Source organism: Camelus dromedarius, chromosome 15 (assembly GCF_036321535.1).
Source record: "Camelus dromedarius isolate mCamDro1 chromosome 15, mCamDro1.pat, whole genome shotgun sequence".
Classification (NCBI taxonomy): domain Eukaryota; kingdom Metazoa; phylum Chordata; class Mammalia; order Artiodactyla; family Camelidae; genus Camelus; species Camelus dromedarius.
Window position 1 is genome coordinate 37,906,044 of NC_087450.1, and position 12,113 is coordinate 37,918,156.

The 12,113-nt window shown below is 35.2% G+C and overlaps 1 protein-coding gene across 1 annotated transcript in view; it reads left to right on the top strand.

Moving 5' to 3' along the window:
• PRKD3 (protein kinase D3) overlaps positions 1-12,113 on the top strand; it is a 73,073-nt gene that overhangs the window by 52,941 nt on the left and 8,019 nt on the right. Inside the window, exons 10-16 of the mRNA XM_031466845.2 lie at positions 255-332; positions 1,476-1,752; positions 4,496-4,548; positions 5,960-6,032; positions 7,129-7,235; positions 11,262-11,423; positions 11,616-11,714. Coding sequence (XP_031322705.1) covers positions 255-332; positions 1,476-1,752; positions 4,496-4,548; positions 5,960-6,032; positions 7,129-7,235; positions 11,262-11,423; positions 11,616-11,714 — 849 coding nt within the window. The remainder of the gene's footprint in view (positions 1-254; positions 333-1,475; positions 1,753-4,495; positions 4,549-5,959; positions 6,033-7,128; positions 7,236-11,261; positions 11,424-11,615; positions 11,715-12,113) is intronic.

The following is a 12,113-nucleotide window of genomic DNA, read 5'->3' on the forward strand; positions in this document are numbered from 1 at the left end:
GTGCACATATCTTTTGACTCAGCAAGCCAACCTTTAGAAATTTAGCCTATACTTAAATTACATATCTATATGTGTATAATACACATGTATTTGTGTATGCGTGCTTTTATATATTTTCCAAATGTTGAACCCTATGAATTTTAAACCTATTCAAAAGTACAGATTTATGAATAGAAAGGAAAGAAAAAGGAAAATACAAGCACTTTGGAGGAGTCATTATTTTTGAACCTCACCGTTTTATGCTCTTTATATAGAGAAAGAGGCATTATTGGAGACTGGACAGCAAATGTCTAACATTGTTTCAAAATGAATCCGGATCAAAGTATTACAAGGTAAAGATTTCACATTTTAAAAAATGTACATTAATATATTGTATGTTTTCCAAACATAGCTAAATAATCATTAATTGTTATATTGGAATATACCTATTACAGCTCTGCCTAATATAGTTTATAGATGTTACTAGTAAGTGCCTTGTTGAAGCAACTGTCCCCACCCCTCTATTTCACCCCCCACAACAGACCAAAGAGAGTTTTCAATGTGTTTTCCTTTGTTTTTGGCCTGCCTGTCAGATTGCTGCTGCTTTCCTTCTGGATACAGTTCGTCCTCTGTATCTGTGGATGCCTACGTTGTTTTATATAAGGGACTTGAGCATCCATGGATTTTGATATCTGTGGGTGTCCTGGAACCAGTGCCCCTTGCATACCGAGGGACCCCTGTACTATGATTTAGATTAGACTGTTTAGAAAGTCCCATGATTATTGCCTGTCCAGAAGAGGCAATATGTGATAGTATTTCTCCTATCTTCCATCTTACCTTAGACCTCAGTTGCCATATTTTGGCTCTTCATCTCTTCTGCATAGTCCTCTTTGCTCAGCTTGCTCCACATTTTGCATGTCACAGACTGCCACCAAACAACATTGTCATTGTTTGTATCAGTAAGAAAGAAAATAGAAACTAATGACTTGCTTTGACCTGGGTGGGTTTTTATAAATAAGTTTTTTGCCTTAAGAAGTGGACTAAACATAAATGATGGGCAGAACCAGAATGGAGTTCTTAAACAATCTGCAATGACATTCTTCTTTTGCTGCTGTTCCTGCTTTGTACTGCTTTGGGATTGTATCTTGCAGACAGCAGCCCCTAGAGAAGTAGTTGTTGAGTTGGTTTAATGACAATTGGAAAATGATGAGTGTTTGATATAGTGGCAGTTGTCCTCCTAAATCCTCTCCTTCCTTGTGTTCTAACGACCTGCTACAGGCCTGAATCACTGCCTTGGTTTACACCCCATGCTCTGCCTCTGGCGTTGCTGGACATGCAGATATTGTCATAAGACTTGACTATGCATTCTTTATGCAGCATACTTGTGTATGCCTTCATGGCATTTATTAGGAATGCGTATCTTTGATTCTTTAGTGTATTTGAAGATAAAGACAAAGACATATTCATATTTTCCAATGCTTAATTTTTTACTTCAGGAAATTCCACTTTCAGAAATTCTCCGCATATCTTCGCCACAAGATTTCACAAACATTTCACAAGGCAGCAACCCACACTGTTTTGAAATCATCACTGATACTATGGTATACTTTGTTGGTGAGAACAATGGGGACAGCTCTCACAATCCTGTTCTTGCTGCCACTGGAGTGGGACTTGATGTAGCACAGAGCTGGGAAAAAGCAATTCGCCAAGCTCTCATGCCTGTTACCCCTCAAGCAAGTGTTTGTACTTCTCCAGGGCAAGGGAAAGATCACAGTAAGCAATAAGCTTGTTGATGGCTTTTTTACCCTTTTATTTCTTTAAGCATTTTATGGGTGTGGTTGTTTTTCTGTATTTACTTTTAATGCTCATTTTAAGCTTCATCTGTAGTAACCAATACCATTAGTTAATTCGTTTATAAAATTATGTTGGTTATAATGTATACATACAATCCCCAGAGCTAGACTCCAGAGTCATTCTCCCTGCATTTAAATCTAGGCTCTGCCAACTTGTTTAGTGATCTTAGGCAAGTACCTTATTTACCTCTCTGTACTAGTACCTACTGTATAGGGTTGTCAGCATTAAGTGAAAGAGGACCTATAGGTGTTTGGCATCCATGACCTCTCATTAGATTACGTAAACTACTAGCATTAGTATTTTGCTTCATGGTGAGATTGTCAGGCTATAAAGTGTTACAGTTCACATCACATTCGTGAAATCTATGAAGTCAGAAATGCTGTATTTCTTTTAACTGAATTAAAACATTCAAAAACACACACACACACAAACCTTGAAACACATGATCTTTGCACCAACAAAATTCATAAACTAAAACCTAAATTTCATAAAGGTTCAAGTGAACACTTAATCAGAAAGCCACAGTAAAATGCCACTTTCCCCCACTGGCATTGTGTTGTTTGTGGGGAACCATAATTCACTCATTAGACAAATACATTTAAATTGAAATAGATATCAACCAGTTTCTAAATGCACTTTATTTCAGTTCGGCCAAGCTACTTTGTACACACCTATTCTTGGCATTATGCTAGGCCTTGAGCTAGAATACGAAAGAAACACAGCAATTTAAAAGCTATTAAGGGAAGTAGATGGTAGCATAAAGCAGTAGAGTGCAAAAACGAGTGCTGCATTACTCAGAACTCAGATACGGACAGGAACAGTAAGCAGAAACTTTACGATAGAAGAACCTGGTTCAGACTTCACCTTGGATCTCAAGTAGGCTAGGATAGGCAAAGCTGAGTGGGAGGGGTGGAGGAGTAGTGTCACTTGACGAGATGAGTGTGATCAAAGGGATGAGGATAATGATCATGAACATGTTTGGTGTTGAATATTGATTCTTAAAGGGTAAATAGATGGATATTCACAGTGCTTCTTAAATTTGAGGGGATTTTAGACAGAACTCTCTGATACTGTAATTAAAACCTCAGACCCTTTTCTCCAGAAAATAATTCAAGCACATAACACACAAATTTTATGTATAATTGGGTTTAGGGACCTTCTCAAATCCATCCATGGACCTCTTCCCTAGGGTTAAGTGTCTCTAAAGGCAGATTGCAGAAGGGCTAAGAGTGAGCATTCTGGAGAATGACAGCCCAGTTCTGCCACTTCCTAGCTGCATGATCTTGGCCTCTTCAGTTCTCTACCCTAATAGAGGAATAACAATACATGCATGTAATGTACTTAGCACAGTTCCTGACACATTAGTGATACTATTACTGTGTTGTTGCTGTCCGTGTGACAACTTATCTGGAGCGGAATTCTTCTGGGAGGCAATAGAAGTTAAAGCTAGATGGAGCTAGATAGCGGAGGCCTTTGAAACAAAATAAATACCGACTTAAACTAAGAAACTGGAACTACTGAAAAGCAGAATTTTAGACTCATTAATTTTGTTGATGCTGTGCCTTTTTTGTTTGTTCAATATTTAATTTTTTGATTATTTAAAATATTTTCAAATTGCCTTACTATTTTAAAATGGAGTCTTTGACAGTCGTCCTACTTATGTTTGTTGTATAGTCTGCTTGTATTTCCTGGTTAATGAAGTTTTACATTTTTATATTTGGGATTATAAAAGAAATGTCGTATCTTGTTTCTTGAGTTGTCTCCGAGATTCTAGATGTTTGACACCTGTTCTCTTGCTTACTTTCCATATTTCCCCTTTTTCTTTTTCTTGTCAGTTACTTTCTTTGCTTGCCAAAGTGGTACAGACATTTAAACTGTATAGAAATATGTGACATAAAATGAGAATTCCTCCCTATACACATATGACACCCCCCACTATTCCAATCATATCTCCCTTCTCAGAAGACCATTGTTGACAATTTGGTGTGTATTTCTTGACTTGAGGACGGCTTGGGGGAAGGGGACACTATAGTACCTGTATTATTTTGCTGTCTTTTTATTTTTAGACACAAAAATGTGGTCTTCTGAGAAGGTTCTTACATTGTTGTTGTTGTAAAAGATGTGTGACCTTTTTACAACTTGATTTTATCAGTTATTTAATATATATCATATTTCAGTATATACATTTATCTAATTTTTAAATTCTTATTATGAAAGTAATGCATGCTTTTTTTATGTTTTTTTAAATGCAAGCAATCTAAAAGTATATAAAGACTAAAATCTTTGTTCTTCAACCCTACATCTCTCACTCACCAGAATTAATCATATATTTTTTTAATTCAAATGCCACTACCCTGCAACTTGCCTTTTTAACTTCCTAATACCATAAATAGCTTTCTGACTCAGTACTTACAGCCGTACATCGTTAATGTTTAGGTAGGATCCTTTTGTAAGGACTTATCATATTGTATTCACCCAGTTTCCTGTTGATGAATTAGTATTGTGTGTGGATAAATCTTGTTTTAATGAATGGAATTATATTAACTATATGTTAGTAAGTTTTTAAAATTTAATATACTGTGTGCATTCATGTGTCAGTAAATATTAAGTTATATACTAACATTTTTGTTTTTTTCTCATGCATCATTCTTATATTTTACAGAAGATTTATCTACCAGTATCTCTGTATCTAATTGTCAGATCCAGGAGAATGTGGTAAGTAAAAATTAGAGCTAAAATATGCAAATTGGTGATTAAGGAAAATAAGATGTGAAAATCTTATTAGAGAAGTAAGTATATAGCCCAAAGTATTGTGCAGTTTGCCTAAAGATACTAGGCTAGACTCTGTGGGTGATAACTTCCCTGAGGAGTTCTGCTTTATGAAGAAAACTGAGGCAGTTTCCTTTTAAATTATGAAAATAAAGTTAATGTTTTCATAAGTGACATTAGAATATTACAACATGATAGGCTAATTCAAAGAGAAGGAATAGGCTCCTTCCTGGGTCAGCAGGGAAAGCTTCCTAAAGGAAGTAAAACTTCATGTCTAAAAGGATGGAAAAGACTTGACAGAAGTGCCGAGAGGATGAGGGTAGGGGAACAACATCTCATGCAAGTATAGGGAAACAGGAAATGCAGGACCTTTAAGGAACAGTGAATAGATTAAGTTTAGCGATTTATTTAGGTACAATGTAGAGGGTTATAGTAGGGGGTCAGCATATTTTCTGTAAAGGGATAGATGGTAAATATTTTCGGCTTTGCAGACCATATACAGTTACTAACTCAACTCTGCCATTGTAGTGAGAAAGCAGCCACAGGCAGTACGTAAGGGAATGAGCAAGACTGTCTTCCAATAAAATAGTTGTGAACACTTACATTTGAATTTCATATAATTTTCATGTTTCACAAAATACTGTTATAATTTTGATTTTTTTTCAACCATTTAAAAATTGGTTGAAATTTGTTAAAAATTGGTTAAAGTCTGTTCTTAAATCAGGAGCAGTACAAAAAGAGGCAGGAGGTTGGATTTGGCCCACAAGCCATAATTTGCCAACCCCTGGACTATTTAAAAAAAGGCTAGAAAAAGAAGTCAGAAAGTTTTTCATTAGCTATATGTAAATTTCTCTGATAAAAATATCTCTTCCTCTTCCACATGGGGCATCTTGCTGTTACCAGTCTGTAACAGGTAAATGTTGTTGGGTTGCAGACTTTCTCACACATAACTCTTTTCATCAGTCTTTCAAAGTTAGTCAATAGTATGAACCTTTGAGTTTTTCTTTCAAATTGAAGATGGCAAATCTCTTTAGTGGCAAAGTAGATAAAATTTTGTTCTTAATTTTTATGTTAATTTACTTTTTATAGCTCACTACTTAATAAATATAAGATTTTTTTTTAATTTAAAGCATTTTCCCCCAAAGGTCTTCTTATGGAATACATTATGGTTGCACATTGTCATAGTATTAAAATTGGGCTTTTTTAGGACATAGCCAATATTTCATAAAATACTTCATGAAAATTAATTCCCTCAGTCATAAAAACAAAAATGTATTTAAGTATTGGAATAAAAACAGTCAGAGATGTTGATACTATTTTATAGCGATAATAAAACTGCTTGCTCTTTCCTAAATAGGACATCAGCACTGTTTACCAGATCTTTGCAGATGAGGTGCTTGGTTCAGGCCAATTTGGTATCGTTTATGGAGGTAAGCAACTATAGCCTTTTGCATATTGTAGATAATATAGAAAAATTGTGAAATTTAAAAACATCTGCCAGCTGTTATGTCTTGTCACAGTTTTGTCAAGTGACTTTTTCTCAAATGCTGGCCTGCATCCTGTTAGCTAAGCCCTTTAACTGTAACTGAGTAATCATTCCTAATTTAAACAGAAAACTTTAGAAAGTAACAGAGAAAAAAATCAGAAAATTCGTTATAGTCTTCATCTTTTCTTGAAGCTGATACATAAAGATGTTCGTAGGGGAAAATAAATGCTTTGAAGTTTATAAATTGTTGGGCTGCATGAGTTTGTTTATTGAAGTATATGCCCTACTGGTTTTCCAACACAGATGGCACCATTTGTCCACTGTTGGCATGAGTGTCTGTCAGCTCTGATGACCTGAGACCTTTCCAGTTCCGTGACTTACACTGGCAAAGTCGTTTAACCTTACTGTGCCTCAGTGTCTTCATCAGTTAAATGGAGCTAATAAAACTTCACCTGCTTATTAGCTCACGGGGTTGTTAATATTAAACCTAATATACATAAAAGTACTTTATAATCTGTGATACAAGGTATAAAAGAAAAGTAATATTAAACCTTAATTATCCCTTGCTGAGACTGTTAACGATAGTCTCCTAGTTGGCCTTTCTGCCTCAGGGATGGCTCTAATATGTGGCTAAATCACTCTGGGCTGATCCAGTAAACCTAGAATAAAATTAGTTCATTGGTACAATGTTTATATCTTGACAGAGTTTCTGAACACTGTCACATAGTTAACTATCATTTCTTTAATACGGTAGATTATTTTTCAGCAAACAAATTCATTCAAATTTCCTGCTGTTTCAAATAATGAAAGCCTTTATTTAGGGGCAACTACTATAAGGAAAACATAATTTATTTCTTAAAATTAAAGGTGAGTGAAGGAGAAAGAACAAAATGAGCCAAAGAAAAGAAATACGAGTAAATACATGTCACTTTTAGTTTATGAACAACTGATAAAGCTTTTGTGTTGTATGTGGGATATCAGTTTGCTTCTTTCTTTTTTGGTTTTTTTGGGGGTTTTTTGTTTTTTTGTTTTTTTAATAGGAAAACACAGAAAGACTGGAAGGGATGTGGCTATTAAAGTAATTGATAAGATGAGATTCCCCACAAAACAGGAAAGTCAACTCCGTAATGAAGTGGCTATTTTACAGGTAAAAAAAAAATTGCCTTGTATTGGTTTTAATCTTTGATTTAATTTTTAAATCCAAGTCTGTTTAATGTGCTAAGAATAGGATTTGTTTTTTGTTTTACCTGTTTTCGTTTTATGACCTTTTGGCTCAGAGTGAGGTTGGTGAGCATCTGAATTCACTCCATAAGTCTTTTTGTTTTAAAAAGGCAAAATTAGGCTACAGTAATCTAGGAATTAAAAGGACTGCTATTATGGTGGTAGTTTGTTTAGAACACATTTTCTTAAATAAAATCTTTAACTAAAAACACTTCTCGGCTTTTGTCCAAGGTCAAGTATAAAATCTTAAACTAAAAAAAAAACCCTAAAATTTCATTATTAATTCATTACTCAGGAGCCATACTCGGACATACACTTACTCATCCTGCCCTTTGGTCCCTTCCTTCCCCCTCCCTGTATCATCTTTACTTTTGCCCTGGTTTATTCTTCTATATGGTCCTTATCAAACAAACCTAAAGGGCAGGCTGAACGCAGCCTGGTGGTTGATCCTCGTACTGTAATCTTCACCTGCAGCTCTGTGATATCTATAGTTTTTCTTTCCCATGTCTGCATCCTTGTAGAGAAAAGATAGGGTAAAGACTAAGTGTATTATTGAGATCACAGCTTTGGCTTTTCTGGTGACAGGAAGGATAAATTATAGAATAAGAAGTAATCTTAAAGCTTCTCAGGAATGTAACAGCCTCTCTCTTGAGCTCTTGGTGATAGGCTCTATATTTCTGTCAGTTTAACAGAAATGAGGACATTTTTGGACATCTGTGACTGTTCCTTATTATGCTAAGCAAAAATCTCTCAGAAAAGGTTCCACTGCAGATATTATGCTCAATAAATTGGATCTCTTTTCCAAATGATGGCCTCTCTGACTTTCTTAGTGTTCCTCAAGCATACCAGATGTGGTCCTGTCTCAAGCACTTTGCATTAGCTGTTCCCTCTGCATGGAATGCTTTCCACCTCCGGTATCTGCTCAGCATATTCCCTGTCTCCTTCAAGATTCCGCCCTAATGTCATTTCCTCAGTAAGGCCTTTGCATTCTATTCAGCATTAAACCCACTCTCCTTACCCCTGCACTCCCTTACCCTAACTCTATTTTTCTTTTTTCCATAGCACTTACCACCTCTGTACTAGGTAATTTCTGAGTTTGTTACCTGTTGTCTATCTCAATTTGCTAGAATTAATAAGCTTCATGAGACAAGAGATATTTGTCAGTTTTTACTGATGAATCTTCACTACCTTCATAGCATGGTACTAGGCACATAAGTCACTCATTTAATACTTACTGAATACATATATTTATGTGGGGAATAATCTATAATATATTGTTAAATTTTACCCAAAAAAAGTGTGGAATGACTCCATTTGTATAACTTGTTAAGGTGATACTTTATTTTATAGGGATATAGTAACATAAAATGTTTCTTTTACTGTTGCCTTAAGAGGGTAGTAGAGTAGTGGGAGAAAAGGTGTGCTCTCATGGCTCCCTCTGTAAATGGGAAAATGTTCTCAGAAACTTTAGAGCAAAATTTCTAGTTTGAATATTGTTGTATAAATACAGTATTTTTCCCTTGTCTTGGAAATCACTCAAAAGCTACAAGAAAAAAAAATGATAAACAGAAAAGCATACTCTATCTTTAATAAAAATAGAAGAGAATTTAGACCTACAAAATAGGTAGAAGTTTTTCCAAAAACAGTGGGGATGGAGCAGGGGGTGCATGTAGGAAGAGGCACCACAACTAAGCTCTGTTTTGCTGGCTCTTTCTTGGAATTTACAGTTGTGATATCCTCTCTAGGTTCCTCTCAAATAGAGGACAGCCAAGGGGGTCATGATCTAATAAGATTTAATTCAAGAGAAAACATGAAGTATGAGTTGAAGAAGGACACTCCTACAGTGGAAGAGTACAAGTCACACTAAACCAAATGATACCATCAACATTTATTGAGGAAAACTAGAGGTGATACAGGAAGGAACAGACAAGCACAATAATAGCCCATGACAGATGAAGGAGCTAAAATTAAGTAAGAACATAGGGGGCCTAAAAAGTTTAAGGTAGATCTAACCATTTTATATTGAACTCTGTACCCTAAAAGCAAAGAATAAATACCTCATTAATTCAAAAATACAGTAGTATAAACAGTAGTCTTTGATCTTAATGCAGTAAAACTAGAAATAAATTATAAAATCAGAAAACAAAAACTCCCACAACCTGATAAAAAAAATTTTAAGGTCTTAATTCTTGAACCAGAGAGCAAAGTAAAGATCAGAGTATTCAGAAAATAGCAGTGAAAATACTGTATATTACAGCTTTTGGACAACTGCTCAGAGAAAGCTTGATAACCTCAAATATTTAATCAAGAAACAATGAAAATAAATGAATTAAGAATCCAGCTCAAGCAGTTGCAGGATAAACAGTCAACCTAAGGAAGTCTGAAGGGATTGATGAAGATAAAAGTGGAAATTAAAAAATTTAATACAGTAAATCCAAAAACTGGTTTGCTGGGGGAGTGGGATAACAATGAAATAAATAATTAAAATATAAGAAATTGTAAAAACATTTTGAGATGATCACAAGTAAAAAAAAAAAAATTAAGGGAATCTTAAGCTAGTATCTTGTGCACCTCTATTAGATATACTTGAAAACCTGGAGAAAATGATTAATTCTTTATGAAAGTTTAATTTACCAAAACAGACTCTGGAGGAAGTAGGACGTGCATGTATGGTTTTTAAGGATGGAGGAGGGAGAGGGAACAGGACACCATCGCCATGGGGTATTTTTTTAACTTTATCTACTGTAAAATTGTGACTTTATTTTACTACTTGGAACACCATGTCATTAAGTTGTTTTAAGCTGATTAGTAAACAGTATTAATTTTATGCTTGCTATTCATTTTCTAAACATTTTTTTTAAACACTAACTATGATTCAGATATTGAGCTAAAAAATGACTAAGACACAGTCTCTTCTCTCAGGGAACTTCCCAGGCTACAGTGAGATACACAGACACACAGAACAGTACCGTGGGATACGTACTGCCGCATGGAGTGCAGTGGCAACTACTCCGGGAAATTAAGACATTACAGTGGGAATTGAGAGATGATGGTGTATTCAAAACACATTTTAGAGATGGAGCTCAACTTCACATAGGCCATAAAAAGTTTGCCCTTTTGGTGTAATTAGATACCCATAGTAAGAAAAAAACATACTAATAAGGATGAAAAGTTTAACATTGGGCCAATGTTTAAGATTGAATAAGGAGAATGAAAGCAGATTTTTTGAAGATACTAAAATCCAAGCAGAGGAATTTAGATTTATGTCCAGAAATAAAGAACTATTGAATGTTTTTGGACATGGGTGACTTCTCAACTTTGCTTTTGAGGAAGGTTTTTTTCAAACCAGTAAGATAGATTGCTTTTTTAGCAGCAGAAACAGTATTGTATTTATCGTTGTATTTCTCCTAGCCTGGTAACCTAGTAGTGCTCAAGAAAAAGGGATGATGGTGGTAAAGAGATGCTAAATCTGAAAGAGGAAAGACCAAATCAAGGTGTAATACAGTGGGGTCAAGGCTCAGATAAATAGCTACCTTAAAGACTACACCACCTGTTGAGCAAAGACCTTCACAAACAGCCCCAAAGAACCAAAGCTCTGTCGTTAGCTGAGCTTTGATTGGCAAATGGTGCCTGTTCATGGACAGCATAAAATTAGAGGAGTATCAGAAGATTTGAAAGAGGAGGAGGAAGGAAAAGAAGTAGTAAAGGACCAGGACAGTTACACAGTGAGACTGAGAAGACATCCTTTCTCTTCACTGCATCCACTCTCCAGTACAGAACTTGAAAATCAGAATCTATGATCCTTTTTGTTTTGTTTGCTTGTGTTTATTTTTCTAAGATGTTTTTTCTTTCTGTGCCATTTTCCCGTACAATTAATTGCAGCACATTGTTGGATATTTGCATAGTAAAACTTTACTCAGGTTGATCACATGAATGTCTTGCATCTCTTCAGAATTTGCACCATCCTGGGATTGTAAACCTGGAATGTATGTTTGAAACCCCAGAACGAGTTTTTGTAGTAATGGAAAAGCTCCATGGAGATATGTTGGAAATGATTCTGTCCAGTGAGAAAAGTCGACTTCCAGAACGAATAACTAAATTCATGGTCACACAGGTATTTTAAATTTTTTTGAAACTAGAAAGTAATTTAAAACTAAAAGAATTAAATAGCAGTGCCTTTACATAACGGGGTATTGTGGGAATTTTTAACCTTAAACAGAATAACACTTTCTAAATCTTGATGAACTTTAGGCATTTAGCTGTGATTTTTCCAGGTGTTGAAAAAAATTCTTCCTTTTAATAACAGATACTTGTTGCTTTGAGGAATCTACATTTTAAGAATATTGTGCACTGTGATTTAAAGCCAGAAAATGTGCTACTTGCATCAGCAGAGCCATTTCCTCAGGTGAGACACGTACTCTTGGCAGAAACTTTTTAAAGTATTGTTTTAAGTATCTGACAACATTACGAAGTACCCACATAATTAAAGGCAGTGCTATAGGTTCAAATACATAACCATCTTATAAGAAATAAGATGTTTAGCCTGTAATTGCCAGTAAGGATTTATACCTGAATAATTTGAATTCAGATTTTACTAATTGTTTATTTTCATTAATACTTTTTAGACTTAACCAGTTTCTCAAGGAATGATTTCTTGCACTTCGAGTGTGTAGTTCACCTCTCCCTGTGGGAGGGGAATGAAGTGGAAAGAATCAACTGTAGTTGGTGCTTGGTGCTCAGGACAAATTCCCCTTGAAATAAAACAAACTGAGGGATAACCCTGAAATGGGAGACAGTAGGTTTT